This window comes from Leuciscus leuciscus (genome assembly GCF_965113295.1).
Source record: "Leuciscus leuciscus genome assembly, chromosome: 1".
Lineage (NCBI taxonomy): Eukaryota > Metazoa > Chordata > Actinopteri > Cypriniformes > Leuciscidae > Leuciscus > Leuciscus leuciscus.
In genome coordinates this window covers 2,602,256-2,621,444 of record NC_138725.1, presented here as the reverse complement: position 1 = coordinate 2,621,444, position 19,189 = coordinate 2,602,256, and the positions used below count along the sequence as shown (strand labels likewise).

General features: G+C 43.8%; 2 protein-coding genes across 3 annotated transcripts in view; both read left to right on the top strand.

Annotated features, from left to right (window-relative positions):
* LOC309478494 (uncharacterized protein) overlaps positions 1-19,189 on the top strand; it is a gene marked incomplete at its 3' end in the record, with an annotated part of 405,172 nt that overhangs the window by 215,777 nt on the left and 170,206 nt on the right. The gene's annotated exons all lie outside the window — the stretch shown is intronic.
* On the top strand, positions 1,236-17,654 carry LOC309480319 (uncharacterized protein). Of its 2 annotated transcripts, XM_082144732.1 has the most exons (5): positions 1,236-2,385; positions 3,783-4,091; positions 4,189-4,563; positions 5,115-5,174; positions 5,320-6,444. In XM_082144732.1, exons 1-5 carry the CDS (start codon positions 2,325-2,327, stop codon positions 5,355-5,357), a joined length of 843 nt encoding a protein of 280 aa, XP_082000858.1. In that variant the 5' UTR covers positions 1,236-2,324; the 3' UTR covers positions 5,358-6,444. The 2 variants fall into 2 exon arrangements, 1 of the variants encoding a protein (XP_082000858.1); XR_014199587.1 differs by lacking the exons at positions 4,189-4,563; positions 5,115-5,174; positions 5,320-6,444 and adding an exon at positions 17,560-17,654 and having other exon boundaries at positions 2,303-2,385; positions 3,783-3,804.

The following is a 19,189-nucleotide window of genomic DNA, read 5'->3' as shown; positions in this document are numbered from 1 at the left end:
TTTTGTAAAAATGAAACATAAATACACATACTACCACTAAAAACTTTTTTTTTGTAAATACAAAACTACAAAATATGGGCTAACTTTACGTCTAAGAGTGAAGTGAACTTTTGAACAAAAGAAATGGACTGGGGCGTACTCATCCAGCCACTCGAGATCTAACCCCTCCCCACGGCACGATTTACGACTCACCCCACAGTCAAATACTCCTGATCAACGGGGATGTTCTGCAGAGCCTTAAATAAAACCACTTCCTGGTCTTCTCCGTTAACAACCATTTTCCAGCAGAATGGCTTTATATTGGCCGGAGGAATGATTGATGCGGCGGCCAGACGTGTCTGCTAGTGGGTGACAGCTGCAAGGGAAGGTCTGGGCATCAATGCACAGGCCTTTCTCCCCGGATTTAAAAAGGTACCCTGCCTCTTCCTTCAGATCCTCCATCATAGCTCTCCCCTCAGATGCTGTGATGATGACCTTGCCGTGGTAATCACAGACAATGTCACCACTAAAAAAGTGTCTGGTCGCAACCACTCCTGTAATTAGGAAAACATTACATTTCGAGTTACTGAATATACTTTGCATGTAGACAAACGTTTCAGGATTTAATTCTAGTTCTTAGTGCAGTTAATGGCTGTTAAAAGGTACAATTTACATTTTTGTATTTTCTTGCCTTGAAAATAACTGAAGGGTTTTCTTACCGAAACCTTTGGGAGGACCACAATCTGTAATAGCAAGACCTGTCCATGCCGGCTCAGCCACACAGTGCTGCACATAAGGGTCGGTTTCGACCTTCTGCTTGGTGGACGGCTTCCACATCTTGACTACCTCCTCTGCTTTGGGGCAATTGGTCGTCCACCCCTCCTGACCAATCAGCCTTGCCACTTTTGTGGCTGAAGGCCTCCGCAGACTGAAGTATCCTGAAAGACAGAATGACAAGACTTTACTCATGCAAGTCATTTGTCACAATGAATCAATGTCGAATGAATGTGTGCTAATGCTGTATTGATAGATTTGGAGACTTACCGAGAAGATAGTCTTTCCTTTGAGCATATTGTGAAAGCCGCCATTTATCACAGAACGCTCTGTCTCCAGAACAGCCAGATTCACTCTTAGATGGAGGCACACATTTTTTATTTCTTGTGATTTGAATCTGATTTTGATTCAATCTTAATTTCGATAAATATTAGTTAGAGATACATGTTAATTTTTCACAAGAAAAAAAAAATCTCACCTAATGCTGTAAATATATAATGCCCTGTCAGCTTTTATTATTATTAAAGGTTAAAAATAACAACTGAAATGAAATATAATAGGGTTTTATTATAATTTATAATATTTCAACGATATATGTAAAAAATATGTAAAAATAAATAAATATTAATATTGTGCACATATTTAGCAAAATACTCCTCTAGCTAATTTGTCTAGCCAACTAGCGCGTGCTATGGTCATTAATGTTCCTGAGGTAAATGTAGCGTCACGTGTAGGTTATAGTGTTCTCCAGCTGTTATTGAGCTCTTCCACGGGTGAAAAACACTGACTGATGGATATTATGTATTCGGGATATACATTTCGGTAAGTTGTACTGTATCTTTCAACACACCTATTGTTCATTCGTGTTTATTTGCTATTAACTAGCAGTGAAGAGTAAGAGATGATCGGTTCAGGAGATACAGCGATCTGTCACGTCACATTTACAAGCGCCAAAACCGTATTTATTGTTGAATTTCGTGATAAAATGGACAGAATCTGAGAGCTGAGAGTGTGTTTCATATCAATAGGAACCTTGTCTGTCGGTGTCAGTCCTCTTTGCTTCATGATTTTCCTCTGCGTGAGAAACTGGATGTGTGTCGTGAGAGCGAGTGAAAAGTGTCGATTGCCTGATTCTCAGCATTGGCAGCCCTGCATGAAGTCAAATTAATCTCCATAACACACCACTGAGGATTTGTTCTGCATGATATCAGCATTGACCAGCAGGTGTCGCTGTGTGCATTCCAAACCTGGAGAAATCAACCACTTTTACACACATCAGGCTGGAAAGCTTTAAAGCTTCATGAAGCTTCATCTCACCATCACTACCTTCAGGTTCACTTAGCTCAACAGTTATACGCTATATTAGCAATAATGATTATTTTGGGAGACATGGATGAGCTTTGATTGGTGGTTCCCATCATGCACTGCAACATTAGGCTTTATGTTTATTTCAGCAGTGATGGTTGGTTGGTCAGATGAGAGGAAGTTAATAACCACAGGAGGAGCTGATGATGTTTAAAGGAGGAGCTGTAACTATATATAATGAAGAGGAAGACTGACAGAAACAGAAAATGGCTGATAAGTGTGATCTGTGTCTGCTGGGACTGATCATTCTCTCTTCACTTCTCACAGGTAAAGAAATCTGTATTTTCTCTAAAGACATTTAGTGGAATTAGTCTGGAAAGAGTTCATTTGAACATGCTCAGTTTATTCTTGCACACATTCACGTTGTGTTGATCTCAGAGTTGTGTATTGATACTAGTGATGGGTCGTTCGCGAATGAGCCGGATCTAAGAGCCGGCTCTTGTAGGTGAACGACGGGAGCCGGCTCGCATATCTGAAGAGCCGACTCTATTTTTAAAAATATAGCCTATAGAAATTAAATCATTATGTAGGCTAATAATTAAATAATGAATGATTTTAATTGTATTTAAAATAATTGACTAATTCAAAATCCAACAAAAACATAATTATATAGGCCTAAAGGCGCACACACATTTGTTTCGACTGTCTGATCAGCCTCACATTCTGTTCCTGTCAATCATAGACGCGATGTCAACCAATTAAACTGCATGAGAGAGCTAGGGCCGAGCTAACTCACACACACACACACACACACACACACACACACACACACACACACACACACACTCACTCACACTCTAGAGATGCGGGTAAACCGCGGATCGGGTGGATGACGTGACGAAAAATAATATTTTAATTAAATTCGGACGGGTGGCGGTTGAACCAGTCAAATGAAAAAGTTTGCCCAGCTGTGAGTAATATTGGAGGAGGCCTAAACGTCTCGTAGATGAGACTGCCTGGGTTATTTTGTTATTTTGTTTCGATATTAGTTATATTTTAAAACAGCCAGTCGTAGCCTACCACTCGGGGAATGGGCATTTAAAAGAGAGACAGATTATGGTCTGATATGACTCACAAATGACATTGGGCAATGGCAGCGCAAGATGTTCAGAAGAACGCAAGAGCTAAACTTCTACAAACTCATTAACATCCACATAAAAAAAATTTAAAACGAAGGTAAGAAAAATAGTCAGTCATAACTTAGCCCATTAATTAGATATGCAAGGCAAGCAGACAAGTTTTTGGGTTGTTATGGGCAATTAAAAATGTGAATATTCACGTTGCACAGTTGTGCGGTGGACTTTCAGCGAGTTAAAACATATATTTTTGAAAGAGCCGTTTGTGAGTCAAACGAGCCGGCTCACGAAAAAGAGCCGGAATGCCCATCACTAATTGATACACACAGATCATACTGTATTATTTCTGATACTGGACATAGTGTCACTCAAACATCTGATGATGAAGAATTATCTTCATATTAAGAGTGTGTCAGTGATTTGAACAGCTCTCTGATAAAGACTAATAGTTTATTCTGGAGAGTGTGTTGTTTGCTTTAAGTCAGGAAAAATACTATGATTTAAAACTTCTGCTTTTTATGCTGGTGTGTTTTATGTTTCATTTATTAATATATATCATAATGATCACTGAGATATACTGTGTTTCAGGAACCAGTGGAGTGACTAGTGTGTTCATCAGTTCTGGTGGAAATGTCTCTCTGTCCTGTAATAAAGCTCTTTCTGACTGCAAATCAACTACATGGACCTACTATGACAGACGTTCAGGAATTAAACTGATTACTGGAGGGATAAAGAATAAAGACACAGAGAGACATGAGAGACTGAGTCTGGAGTCTGACTGCTCTCTGAACATCAAGAACGTCACAGTAGAAGATTATGGATCATACTTCTGCAGACAATATGTGAATGGAGAACTACAAGGACCTGTTGCTGGTGTTTATCTGCATGTTCTTCATGGTAAGTTTATGATTATGTGGTCAATTTAAAAAGGGCAGATTCTCCCTTTAAACTCAGATGATGATTGAAGAGTCTGTGATTTGTGTCTTGTGTTCAGTTTCAGTGTCTCCATCATCTTCATCATCACCATCATCTTCATCCTCATCCTCATCTTCATCTTCATCCTCACAGACTGAGATCAGTCCAGGCCGCTCTGTGACTCTCTCCTGTCAGTTGTATTCATATTATTCACTCTCCTGTGATGATTGGGTCCGTCGTGAGGGATATGAGCTGTTGTGGGTGAATCAGGCTGGTGTTGATCTGAAGACAGACTCCAGATATCAGATATTATCATCATCAGATCGATATCACTGTATCATCCTCACTCTGACTACAACACTCCTGAATGAAGATGACAACAGAGAGTGGAGATGTCAGGTTACTCACAGAGATCAACTCTTGACCTCAGTCAGATACACTGTCAAGTATTCAGGTGAGAAAACACTCTTTTCTGACAGATTTGTGAAAACTTCCACAGATTGGCTCTACTCTTTCTGATGGCTTCATACGTTTTGGAGTTGTAAAATATTAGTGGTCAAAGTCATAAACTGCATAACAATCCTTATAATTCCCAAAATTGGCCACCTACATGGGTCATACATGATATATTGCATAAATCAGACGAGTGTATTAAAGCCTAGTATGACCCATGTAGGAGGTCGGTTTAGGAATTATAAGGCTTATGTCCTTCATTCAAGCTGAAGGTTTATTTGCAGAAGCTCAACTGTGTTTCACTCTCATATAAACCAGGAATAAATTATACAGTAACACAGTTATACAGTTATACAGTAATACAGTACAGTCTCTTCTCAACTACTGCCATTCTCCTCCTGACAGCTTGAGAGTGAAGTAAGAAGATAATAGATGACAGACTCGTGCACATATTCATCATTTCTGTGATGTGAAGCTCCAGTATTATGTGATGATGATGTTGTGTATATGTGGCATTATGTGTTGAACTGAACTAACAGACGTGATCCACAGATCCAGCTGATCCAGCATCAGAAACTGGAGTCAGTGTGACTGCTGGATCATTATACAGAGGTACGACACGTTCATTTATACTGACAGCTTTATAACATTAAACTATCAGTCAGTCTGTAAATGCTTCATCAATAACTGTTGATAGTTGAATACCCTTGACTTCAGTCATGTACAGTTTCTCTTCTTCCTCTCATGTTTCCTGCAGATCCTACTTTGGAATATCTATGTATTGACGGCATCTAAAACATACAACGTTTCATGTATGAAAACATTCAAATGCACAAATATTGATGAATCAATATAAAAAAAAACCTGTTACTGCGTTAGATTAAACTGAAAAGGGTCATAGCACTTGCATATTGTTGTCCTATTGTTAGTTTAACTGCTTCTGTTGTTCTCATTTGTAAGTTGCGTTGGATAAAAGCGTCTGTAATGAATGTAAATGTAATGTAATAAATCAATCCTTGAGGTTTCAATCCTGAATTGATGGAATTATCCGGCTGATTTTATTGTGGCGGGATCAAACCACTGAAGTGAGAGACTGATGATGTGTGACAGTGATCATGTGATCATGAACCGTGTGTCAATGTTTCTGCTAACGTATAAATGCTAGTGTGCTAGAACCTCACTTAACATGAATATCTATGAATGAATAAAGCATCAAATACATTTATCTTTGGTCAAGGGCGATAGTCCTTCTCCTCCTGACAGCTTGAGAGGGAAGTAAGAAGATAATAGATGACAGACTCGTGCACATATTCATCATTTCTGTGATGTGAAGCTCCAGTATTATGTGATGATGATGTTGTGTATATGTGGCATTATGTAATATTAAATAGTGACACCATAAAGTTGTGTGAAAATAACAGCCAAGATTTATTTACACATATGGATTTTATGGATATATTTGCCTACAGTGTTGAAAGTCATTTTTCTTGCGCTTCATATGTAAGCTGCTTTAAATATAATATTAATACAGTAATGGACAGACTCAGACTGTATAATCTCTCTCTGTTCTGTGTGATGGAGCTGATTTGAGGATTCTTGGATCTTGTCTGTTCATTCCTGGTTTTAGCATCTTTTTTCATTTTGAATGATTGCTATAATTTTCTTAATAAACCTCTGCAGTTGTGTTTAATAAGTCTCCTTTCCTGAGATGTTTGTTAGGAATATGTTAATTCCCCTTCATGAGCTGGTAATGTATCTGTAAGTCCACTGAAGTGAGTTGTAGTTGAGAAGCCGCTTCAATAACCGAGAGCTAGATATTGGGTCTTAAACACCTCACGACACCCTGAAGGAGCCACTGAGAGGTCAGACTTGAAGCACTGTTCCTGAGATGCTCTTCTTGGTGGTTAACTGTAAGCAGCAGACAGATCCAGCAAGAGGAGAACGTCTCGGGTTACGTATGTAACCCTCGTTCCCTGAGTAGGGAACGAGACGCTGCATCAATACTCGATACTTTGGGGAATGCCTTCGGCATGAAGCGTCTGAAGTCAACTATGGAACTATTCCAATCTTGATTGGTGCAACGTCACCCGTGACGTCGCATGTGACGGTGATCCGGAAGCTACAAAAGGGTCACAGGAACCAGGAAATGTTAGCTTCTAATTGGTCAAAGCAAGTCGTTCTCAGGGGCGCGAAAAGTGTGGCCGAGGGATGCAGCGTCTCGTTCCCTACTCAGGGAACGAGGGTTATATACGTAACCCGAGACGTTCCCTTTCGTAAAGGGAACTCCCGCTGCATCAATACTCGATACTTTGGGGAACGAATACCCACGCCGCCACACTGAGAGTAAAAACGCCCTGGTATAAAGCATCTGGTACACTCACGGACGATAGAATGAGTAGAGGGCAGATCCAAACTAGCTTGTCATAAGATTTGGTGCAAGAAGGGGAGGTCTGGAGCCGGAGGCTCGACTGACCTCATGGCTGGGAGCCCCAGACAGTAGAAAATATTAGATGAGAGGTGAAGGCAGAAGCGCACCTTGTACTTCAAATATGAGTGGTTTTAGATAACCAACTGTACTCTTAATAAAGGGAATAGCTCCTAACCCTTGATGCATAACTAGATGGACTGACTCCTCTCAGCCTGAAAGGCTATGACCTTGACCATCCGACACATGCGATGGAGGATGGAATACCTGAAGAATCTTAACATTGCCTACAAGTACCTCAGTACAGGGCAAAAATAACGTTGAGTGGCTCCCACGCTAGCAAGTAAGAGGGGGCAGCACCACCACTCTTCCAGGGAGTAAGACGAGCAGGAAGCAGACTCAATATATTCTCCTATATATACTTATATATCTCAAATATATATTCGTATACCTCACCCACAGGACATGATGGGTGCCAGGGATAACCCATCAGCCTGAAGCCAATAGGCTGGATGAAAAGCATTCATCCTCCAATCTACAGGAACATGGAGTTTCAGTGGGAACGTCCTTTCGAGAACACCCTTAGAGACTTGCAGAGGGCACTGAGGCCGCCACAGAGGCCCTAAGCATGAACAGGAGATCCCGTTAGAGAGCGGGATGGAACACCAGTACTGAAGCCAGTGGGCAGTAATAAACTGGGTTCAATGCCCTCCCTAACTTAATTGTTTAGTTCCTAGTAGAGTGGGGTTCTAGTATGGATGTCCTGACCACCTCGGTGGAAAGGGCAACCTAATTATGGGTGGGACCCCCTCAGGGGCCAGACCCATAGTCTCCATAACTCTGGTCGGGGATGAAATAATATACCATCAGCCTGAGACAGAAGATCTCTCCTAATAGGAATTTTCCATGGAGGACTCTCCGAGAGACTAATAAGGTCCGAAAACCAAATTCGGGCCGGCCAGTACGGAACTACAAGGAGTAGTCTCACTCCGTACCTCCTGACCCTTTCTAGAACCCCAGGGAGCAGAGCGATCGGGGAAAAAGCGTACAGATGTGACCTCAGCCACATCTGTACCGTGGCATCCAAGCCCAAAGGAGCTGGATGTGAGAGAGAGTACCAGAGCGGGCAATGAGAGTTCTCATGAGAAGCGAACAGGTCAACCTCCGCCCGGCCAAACTCTCTCCATATAAGGCAAGGCAAGGCAAGTTTATTTATATAGCACATTTCATACACAATGGCAATTCAAAGTGCTTTACATAGAAGAAATTAAAATAATAAAAAGAAATAAGAATAATTAAAACAGTTTAGAAGAATACAAAATAAAATACAGTACAAACAGTCGGACGAACATTGGCACAGTGCTCATTCAGTAAATGCATAGTTAAACAGATGTGTTTTGAGTCTGGATTTGAATGTGACTACAGTAGGAGCACATCTGATCTCCTCTGGAAGCTGGTTCCAGCTGCGGCTGGCATAATAGCTAAAAGCGGACTCACCATGCTTAGAGTGAACCCTTGGTATTTCAAGCTGATATGATCCTAATGATCTGAGTGATCTGTTGGGTTTATATTCAGTGAGCATATCTGCAATGTATTGAGGTCCTAGGCCATTGAATGATTTATATACCAGTAATAATACTTTAAAATCAATCCTAAATTTAACTGGGAGCCAGTGTAAAGACCTGAGGACTGGTGTGATATGTTCATATTTTCTGGTTCTGCTCAGAATCCTGGCGGCAGCGTTCTGTATGAGCTGCAACTGTCTTATGGTCTTTTTGGGAAGGCCAGTGAGGAGTCCATTACAATAATCCACCCTGCTGGTGATGAAAGCATGAACAAGTTTCTCTAAATCTTGTCTGGAAACAAAGCATCTTATTCTTGCTATATTTTTCAGATGATAGTATGCTGATTTAGTTATTGCTTTGACATTACTACTGAAACTAAGGTCTGACTCTAGTGTCACACCAAGATTCCTGACTTGATGTTTAGTTGTTTGACCCCTAGAGTGAAGGTATGCGTTCACCTTGAGAACTTCATCTTTGTTTCCAAACGCAATGACTTCAGTTTTGTCTTTGTTTAACTGAAGAAAGTTTTGACACATCCAACTGTTAACTTCATCAATGCATTGGCACAGGGAGTCAATGGGGCTGTAATCGTTAGGCGATAGGGCTAAGTAGAGCTGTGTGTCGTCTGCATAGCTGTGGTAAGAGATTTGGTTCTTTCTCATTATTTGGCTCATTGGGAGCATATACAGGTTGAACAGGAGTGGTGCAAGAATTGAGCCTTGAGGGACTCCGCATGTCATGGATGTCCACTCAGACTTATGGTCTCCTATACTCACATAATAACCTCTCCCATCTAAGTATGACCTGAACCATTTTAGGACTATCCCAGAAAGCCCCACCCAGTTTTCCAGCCTGTCCAGAAGTATGTTGTGATCGACAGTGTCAAATGCAGCACTGAGGTCGAGTAGTACCAGCACTGATAATTTGCCTGAATCAGTATTTAAGCGAATATCGTTTATTATCTTTATGAGCGCTGTCTCTGTGCTGTGGTGCGGTCGGAAACCAGATTGAAAATTGTCAAAGTATCCATTCGAGCATAAGAATTTGTTCAGCTGATTGAAGACAACTTTTTCAATGATCTTGCCTATGAAAGGAAGATTTGAGATCGGCCTATAGTTGCTTAATATGGTCTTATCCAGATTGCTCTTTTTCAGGAGGGGCTTGACAACTGCAGTTTTCAGGGAGTTTGGAAAACTCCCAGAGAGAAGTGAAGCATTTACCACTTCTAGAAGATCTGCTTCTAAACTGTTTAACACACTTTTGAAAAACGATGTGGGAAGTGTGTCAAGAGCGCAGGTTGATGTTTTAAGGTGCTGTACGGTTTCTTCCAAAATTTTGCCATCAATTTCTTTGAAATCAGACATAGTAACTACTTTCTCAGGTGGTTTGATCTGTCTGACCCCAGCGCAAGTCAAGGATGTGCTGATCACCTTTCTGATATTATTGATTTTCTCAGAGAAGAAAGAAGCAAACTCACTGCACTTGTTGTCTGAGAACATTTCACTGGGAATCTGGCTTGGGGGGTTTGTCAGTCTCTCTACAGTAGCAAAAAGAGTGCGTGTGTTGTTTAAATTGCTGTTTATAATATTTGAGAAGAAAGTCTGTCTAGCTTTGCCTAGTTCCATATTGAAAGCATGAAGGCTGTCGTTGTAGATGTTATAATGGACTACAAGTTTTGTCTTCCGCCACATGCGCTCTGCTTTTCTGCATTGTCTTTTCATATTTTGCACTGCTGTTGAGTTTCTCCAAGGTGCTTTTTGTCTGCCACTCTTCTTCCTGAGTTTAACAGGAGCTATATCATCAATTACACCTTTAACTTTTGAGTTAAAAGAATCAAGGAGAAAATCAACAGAGTCTGCAGATATGCTTGGTGTTAAGGATATAGCCTTCATAAATAGTACACTAGTGTTCTCATTTAAGCATCTCTTCTTGACAGACACAGATCTAGCTTCAGTGGCAGGAGAGATCAATATATCAAAGAAAATACAGAAATGATCAGACAGTGCTACATCCTTAATAACAATCGATGAAATGTTTAGACCCTTACTGATAAGTAAATCTAAAGTGTGTCCACGATTGTGTGAAAGTGAAAGTGAAAGTGACACGTGACGTCCAAGTATGGTAACCCATACTTGGAATTTGACCTCTGCATTTAACCCATCCAAGTTAATGCATACACATTAGGAGCAGAGTAGTGAGTAGTTAACACACACACTGCAAACGTAGATACACACACCCAGAGCAGCGGGCAGCCTTTGTGTGGCGCCCGGGGAGCGATTAGGGGTTAGGTGCCTTGCTCAAGGGCACCTCAGTCATTTCCCACCGGCTCTGGAATTGAACCAGCATTTGGGTTACCAGTTCAACTCCCTAACCACTAGGCCATGACTGCCCCGTGTGTGGGTCCATGTACATGCTGAGTCAGATCAAAAGTTTTTAAAACAGTTTTGATTTCTTTTGCCATATTGTTTTCTCCATTATCTATATGGATGTTAAAATCTCCAGTAATGGCAAAACAGTCAAACTCTGAGGTAATTGTTGATAACAGTTCTGTAAAGTCCTCAGCAAAGGCTGGAGAGTATTTTGGAGGCCTGTAAATAATGATAAGTAAAATGCGTGGAGCACCTTTTAACACAATACCCAGATATTCGAAAGACAAGTAATTCCCAAATGATATTTGCTTACATTGATAGATATCTTTAAAAAGAGCAGCTAGACCCCCACCTCTCTTAACAGCTCTGCAGACACTCATAAAAGTAAAGTTAGGAGGGGCTGCTTCATTGAGGACTGTTGCACTGTAGCTGTCTTCTAGCCAGGTTTCATTTAGAAGCATAAAATCCAGGTTGTTTGTGGTTATTAAGTCGTTGACTAGAAGTGATTTATTTTTAAGTGAGCGAATGTTTAAAAGAGCTAACTTAACAGACTTACTTTTCCCCACAGCAATATTAGTTTGACGTGTAATAGGCACCAGATTAGTTGGGTTTGCTGTATATAAGCTCAACCACTTCAGGGTGGAGCCGCCATTCCCCGGGCCTCGGCCCCTGCCTCGACAGGATGTCTGCACCCATATTTTCAACACCAGGAATATAAATAGATCTGACAGAGAGAAATTTGTCCTGGGACCAAAGAAGAATTTGATGCGCCAGTCTACAAAGAGGGCGAGATCTCAAACCTCCTTGGCGGTTGATATAAGAGACCACCGACATATTGTCTGTCCTAACAAGAACATGATGGCCTCTGAGGTCTACAAGGAAGTGCCTCAGGGCAAAAAAATACAGCCAACATCTCCAAGCGATTAATATACAATGTGAGATGATGGTCCTTCCAAGTACCTCGGGTGTAACGGCCCTCCATAACCGCACCCCAGCCCGTGAGGGACGCATCCGTGGTCAGAGTTTTTCTCTCACATGGTGCTCCCAAAACCATGCCCTGAGACAGGAACCATGGTTTCTTCCATACGACAAGAGAACGAAGGCATCTGCGCGTAACTCTGATCGTACGAAAAGGGTTTCCCAGAGGAGAAAATCCCTTGTTCCTGAGCCACCACTGCAAGGCCCTCATATGGAGCAGACCAAAGGGTACTACCGTGGAAGCTGCAGCCATAAGACCCAAAACTCTTTGAAAGTGTTTGACAGTGATAGCCTGGCCTAACCTAATACTCTTCATTGTGTTTAAGATAGTATTTATACAAGCAGGAGACAATTGTGCCCGCATTGTGACTAAGTCCCACTCTACTCCCAGGGACGTAGTCCTCTGAAGAGGAGTTAAAGAACTTTTCTTCACATTGAGTCTCAACCCCACGCACCTCAGATGGCGCAAAACAACATCTCGATGTTGAATTGCTAGTTCTTTTTGACTGAGCCAAAATGAGCCAGTCAGCTATAAGATACGGACACCCTGAAGTCTCAATGGAGCAAGGGCCGTGTCCATACATTTAGTGAAGGTGCGAGGGGATAAGGCTAGGCCGACTGGAAGAGTCCAGAACTGATGCGCTTTTCCCCCCAAAAGCGGATCTCGGAAACTTCCTGTGATGGGGTTAGAAGGGAAAGAGGAGTTAAGGAGTTTGTGGATCTATCAAGACAGACCAGTCCTCGGAGCTGGTCTGACTGACAGTCGGTAACTTGAATCTGAACCCCCTCGGAGGTTGATCCAGTACCCTGAGATCCAAAATAAGGCCTAACTCCCCCCCTTATAGGAACTATGAAGTGCCAGCTGTAGAACCCGGTCTCCCGTCAACCAAGGAAGAGCCCACTTTGAGGTTTCCTGTGTTAAGAGGGACTAGACTTCCTGTTCCAAAAACCGACCCTGCTCGGGGCTGGCCGACATGTGAACCACCCTTAGTAGATAATATTTGTATATTAGCTCCACTGTAAGCAGGACCCCCTAGGCTATATTTTGAAGACCCCTCGGGGTGTCTAAATATGCCATTATGGGGACCAGTCCCTCGAGACTGGCCTCGGCTATAAATTTCCAAATGGCTTCGGTGACCTGAAGCAGCTAACTGGCAGGAACTAACCGAAATATGCTCTCTACAGACCTCCTGAGAGGCGGCGAACTCGACAGTGCCGCAACGTCTTCGGGCAGATACTGCGATTTGTGTTCGCTGGAAGCCGATGTGTCCCGAAGCGCCATCGGCGGCGGGAAGCGAACATCGATTTCCTAAGGGCTGCATAAGGGGGCGAGACTCCTGTACTCGCTCTCCTGGGGGAACGCCCATAAGGGTCTGCGTGTTACGACAAGACCTCTTAGTTGAAGCCGTCTTAGCCCGAGAGACAGTCCTCAGACCTGTCTTCGGTATGGAGAGCTTCGTGCGAGAATGTTTCCTCTGGCCCCAAGCCTTATACGGGGGGGCACAAGAGGGAACCCTCTCAAAATATGAGGAGCTGGCGGCTGTCCCATGAGGCTACCCCCTGGCAGCAACCCCATGAGACCTGGACTGACAACTGGGGATAGCTGATTGTCGCTCTGTCTCCTGAAGCCTCTGGACAACGGTTCTTGCCGCATCACCAAAGAGGCCAGAAGGTGAAAGTGGAGCATCGAGAAGGAAAGCCCTGTCTTTCTCCCCGATCCACAAGCGATTAAGCCATAAATGTCTCTCTGAGACGACTAGTGCTGCCATAGAACGGCCAATAGCACGGGCCGTCTCTTTAATAATACGGAGAGATAAGTCAGCTACTCTACGAAATTCAGTAATATAGAGTGAGACCTCCCAGTTATAGTCCACCTGCTTGAGGAGGTCAGCCGGGTATGCCTGTAATAACCCCATCGTGTGTGGGCATGCACCAGCTCGACCACCGCCATATATGCTTTCCCTAACAAATTCGATGTACGAGATTTGGAGGGAAGTGTCTGAGCTATCAGGGGTGACGCAATGTCGGGGAGAAAATATTTCGCAAAATATTCCTCAACCCGAGCCATCACCTAATAACCATTTTCATTAGATTCCCTAATGGATGAGTAAATATATACATGGGGGAAATTAATTGAGATGAAAATGGATTTTTCCATGATCTTGATACCTCAGTATGGAGATCAGTGAAAAAGGGAAGGCTCTGACACGGAGATTGTGACTGGGTCTGCAGGAAGCGCTCATTCATTTTATTTTTCTTAGTCGCTTCCTGCTTATTATATGGCCATTTAACATTTAATTTAACCACTGCCCTGATTACAACCTCCAGCAACTCCTCACTAACGGGAATATGGGGTGGCGAATCCCCATATCCATGTGATTCAGTGTTAATAGATAATATCTAACTCCTCGGAGCCAGATAAATCAAACGCTGTGTCTTTAACACGGTCGGAAGAAGCCGCAGCGCTGGCTTCCGAACCGTGCGCGAGACCAGTGGAGCTGGTTAATAAACACTGAGAAAGGGTCGCAACCGTCTCAGTATCATATGCCAGCCCCACGTGCGAATCACATGCATACAAGCGGCGCGCTGCCTCAACAGACGCGGGACCTGATGCACTGGAAACGCGAGCCTGATCTAATTGATCGAACAGGCTCAAACGGGAGCGGAGCTTTTTCATTGAAAACAGTTTGCACAGACAGCGCCCTCGAGCACCGCCCCTGCATGCTCCACTCCCAGACAAACTACACAAAGCGTGTGTGTGTCATCCTCGCTTAAATAACGTGGGCAAGGGGACGCACACTGCCTGAATAGCTTCTTTTTTTTCGCCATAAATAATACTCTTTTCACGGGACAAACAACACCAAATAGAACAGACAAGATGACATAGAGCGCTTGCTGAAGACCAGAAGCTAACATTTCCTGGTTCCTGTGACCCTTTTGTAGCTTCCGGATCACTGTCACATGCGACGTCACGGGTGACGTTGCACCAATCAAGATTGGAATAGTTCCATAGTTGACTTCAGACGCTTCATGCCGAAGGCATTCCCCAAAGTATCGAGTATTGATGCAGCGGGAGTTCCCTTTACGAAAGGGAACTGAGGATTCGGAGGCTCCTCTTGCCAGTCTCAGAGCTTCAATAACCGAGAGCAGGGCCGTCTCAGTTTAGTGGCGCTTCTGAAGCCAGACTGGTTGTTGTCCAGGAGGATGTTCTGTGTGAGAAATGGAGATAGTTGGTGGAAAACGACTCGTTCAAGTGTTTTAGCAAAGTGGTCCAGAAGTTCAGGGAGGCGGAAGTTAAATCAGTGGTGCTTGAGAAATACATCCCAGATCTTCCAGAGCATTTGTAGTGTTGATAAAGGAGTCTGGATCTGATATATTTCTCAAGGCTGGAGAGAGTAAAGCAGAACGTTATAATCCATGTGTAGAAACTCCCTGAAGACAGTTAATATCTGCTTTACAGACGCTCATGTGCAAATGCAGCTTTATTTTACCAAACTGATGCTAATAATTACTTTACAATACTTTTAAAATCTGTTTTATAACTCAGGAGTCATGGATAGTGGAAACCTTTTCAGTAACGAACCAATTTTATCACTAATAATTTCAAGAGTTTACTTCTAGAGTTTAATGACATGCTGGAAACTGCTAAAATAAAGAAGTGAAACTAGCAGTAATGCTAAGAATAGCCTGTAAGGGTGGATTTCCTGCAGGGGTTCAGTCTGCAAGACTGCCGAATGACTAAAGAAACGTTGTCAGCATGATGGTAGGAAACTGCACATTTCTTGTCTATTCCACCCACTGCCACTGATACCAGCGACGGAAATAAGCGCAGTTACAAGAGCTTAATATGTGGGAGAGCGTTTCTGAAGAGAGGGATGATATTGCATTGCAATATGAAGCACTTCAAAGTCAACACCAAATCAAACTAGTTAGCACATTATTTGTAACTGAACAGGTTTAATGACAAAATATGGTTATGGTTACACTTAAAATAGTTACAAAATAGATGATGATAGCTTATACCATTAATCTTGCCCAGCATATATGAAATATGTTACCAGAGAGAGAGAGAGAGAGATAGTGGAGAGAGAGAGAGAGAGAGAGAGAGGGATAGTGGAGAGAGAGAGAGAGAGAGAGAGAGAGAGAGAGAGAGAGAGAGGGATAGTGGAGAGAGAGAGAGAGAGAGAGAGAGAGAGAGAGAGAGAGAGAGAGAGAGAGAGTAAAACAAGTACATCACCCATTGGACACCATTCAAAACCAACACAAACTGGAATGTTATTCGGCTCTAAATCGAGAGTACACTGTTGCGAACTACCTAAACATAGTGAGTGATGTGAAGCTCAGGAAAACCCTGACGATGTACAGACTCAGCGAGCACAGCCTGGCCATCGAGTGTGTGTGTGTGTGTGTGTGTGTGTGTGTGTATAATAATTGTAGTCTGACTACAAATATATTAAAATGTAATGTAATCTAATTACAAGTGCTATATTTGGAATCTGATTATTTAATCCGGATGTTCCTGGATCCCGGGTTTACATCCAACACTCAATACATGAAGCTTGTTGCATTTTTATACCGCTGTAACACATAAATCATTCTCAGACATAATCATAATCTGTTTAAATTAAACATTGCCCTTACCTTTCAGATTAGGGATGTCTGATGTCTATTCAGGGTTCTCGGCGGAGCACACACACACACCCGCGCACACAGACACACACACGCGCACACAGACACACACACACGCGCACACAGACACACACACCCGCGCACACAGACACACACACGACGGAGCCTCGAAACAGATCAATCTGGAGTTCGAATGCACTGGGTGTTCGCTAGCATTAATATTTCATTACTAAATTCATGAAATATTAATAGGGAAAATTACTCTGAGACTTGTTTAACAAGTTTTACGAATCACCACAACATGACTTTGTTTTATTAAAAAGATTCAGAATAATAAACACATGAGAGTCTTCACCCGAGTTGTGGACCCGAAAAAACCCTCACAAAAACCCTCTTTTTTGGGCCGCCTTCTATCTATGGGCTGTCATCTTAGTACACTTAATTCACTAACATAAGCTTGTGAAAGCACATATTCAGATTTTCTACAGATTGTATCACCCTTGTCTTACGCAGCACACACACCAAAAGCTCTATATGGAAAGTTCCCCTGTTCCCTTTGACCCTCTTCGGCTTCACACCTTTTCTATCTGTGAATCTAGAGATGCTCCAAGTCCTCTTCAGAAACACATGTGGTTTTAACACCCTGAAACATGTCCTGTACGTATAGCTACACACACACACACTCTCTTCCTATGACCCTTAAAGGGATAGTTCATAGTTTATACCAACCTTCTTTAAAATATCATCTTTTGTGTTCAGCAGAAGAAAGGAAATCATACAGGTTTTAGTTCATAGTGTCACTCAAACATCTGATGATGAAGAATTATCTTCATATTAAGAGTGTGTCAGTGATTTGAACAGCTCTCTGATAAAGACTAATAGTTTATTCTGGAGAGTGTGTTGTTTGCTTTAAGTCAGGAAAAATACTATGATTTAAAACTTCTGCTTTTTATGCTGGTGTGTTTTATGTTTCATTTATTAATATATATCATAATGATCACTGAGATATACTGTATTTCAGGAACCAGAAGAGGTCATCATGTGTTCATCAGTTCTGGTGAAAATGTCTCTCTGTCCTGTAATAAAGCTCTTTCTGACTGCAAATCAACTACATGGATCTACAATAGATGTTCAGGGGAAGTTGTCACGGGAAAGTGAGCGAGAGACGAGGATTCAAGTGCAGAGAAGATTTAATTAACAAACACAGACAAAAATACAGAAAACTCAGAACTCAGATAATCAACAGACAGGAACATCAAAGACAGGTAACTCGGACAACGAACCAGCACAGGACTACAAACACAAGGAAGCTAAATAGGGGAACAAACAAAGGAGGGTAATGAGACTAACAGGTGGGATAAATTAACCAATAATCAAATAACAAGCTGGGAGGGGCTAGACAAAAGACACGAGCACATGGCCCAACATAACAAACACCCATGTGCAGCACAAGACAGGACAGGCATGTGACATTACCCCCCTCCCTACGGAGCGGCTACCAGACGCTCCATAAGACCAGGGCGGGACGGGAGGGACAGACCAGGGCGGGACGGGAGGGACAGACCAGGGCGGGACGGGGGAAACAAAATGTCTGGGACACCAGAGTGGTCCACAGGGTTCAGGAGGCCAGGACGGGGCAGGCTGTGCAAACGGCCAGGGTGGAGACTTTCCTTCAGGCGGCCAGGGCGGAGTGGCCAGTTCATCGGGCGGCCAGGGCGGAGACTTTCCCTTGGGCGACCAGGGCAGAGCGAACAGTCCATCTGGCGGCCAGGGCGGTGAAGACCCCTCGGGCGGCCACGGCGGTGAAGACCCCTCGGGCGGCCACGGCGGTGAAGACCCCTCGGGCGGCCACGGCGGTGAAGACCCCTCGGGCGGCCACGGCTCAGGAACTGGAACTGACACCACCGGTTCAGGAACTGGAACTGGCACCAATGGCTCAGACACTGGAACTGGCACCACCGGCTCAGGCACTGGAACCGGCACCACCGGCTCAGGCACTGGAACCGGCACCACCGGCTCAGGCACTGGAACTGGCACCAGCGGCTCCGGCTCTGGAACTGGCACCACCGACTCAGGCACTGGAACTGGCACCACCGGCTCAGGCACTGGAACTGGCACCACCGGCTCGGGAACTGGCACCACCGGTTCAGGAACAGACACCACCGGCCCAGGAACCGACACCACCGGTCCAAATGTGTGCGTAGCCCACACACACCACATGGCTGTGGCCATAATGGCCAGTGTCGCGGTCACTGAGGGCTCAGGAACAGACGGCTCCGGTTCAGGAACTGGCAGCACCGGCTTGGGCACTGGAACTGGCACCACCGGCTCGGGTACTGGAACAGACACCACCGGCTCGGGCACTGGAACTAGCACCACCGGCTCGGGAACTGGCACCACCGGTTCAGGAACAGACACCACCGGTCCAAGTGTGTGCGTAGCCCACACACACCACATGGCTGTAGTCATAATGGCCAGTGTCGCGGACACTGAAGGCTCAGAAACAGACACAGGCTCAGGAACTGGAACAGACTCAGACACTGGCTCCGGCTCAGGAACTGGAACAGACACAGACACTGGCTCCGGCTCAGGAACTGGAACAGACACAGACACTGGCTCCGGCTCAGACACAGACACTGGCTCCGGCTCAGGAAAAGACAC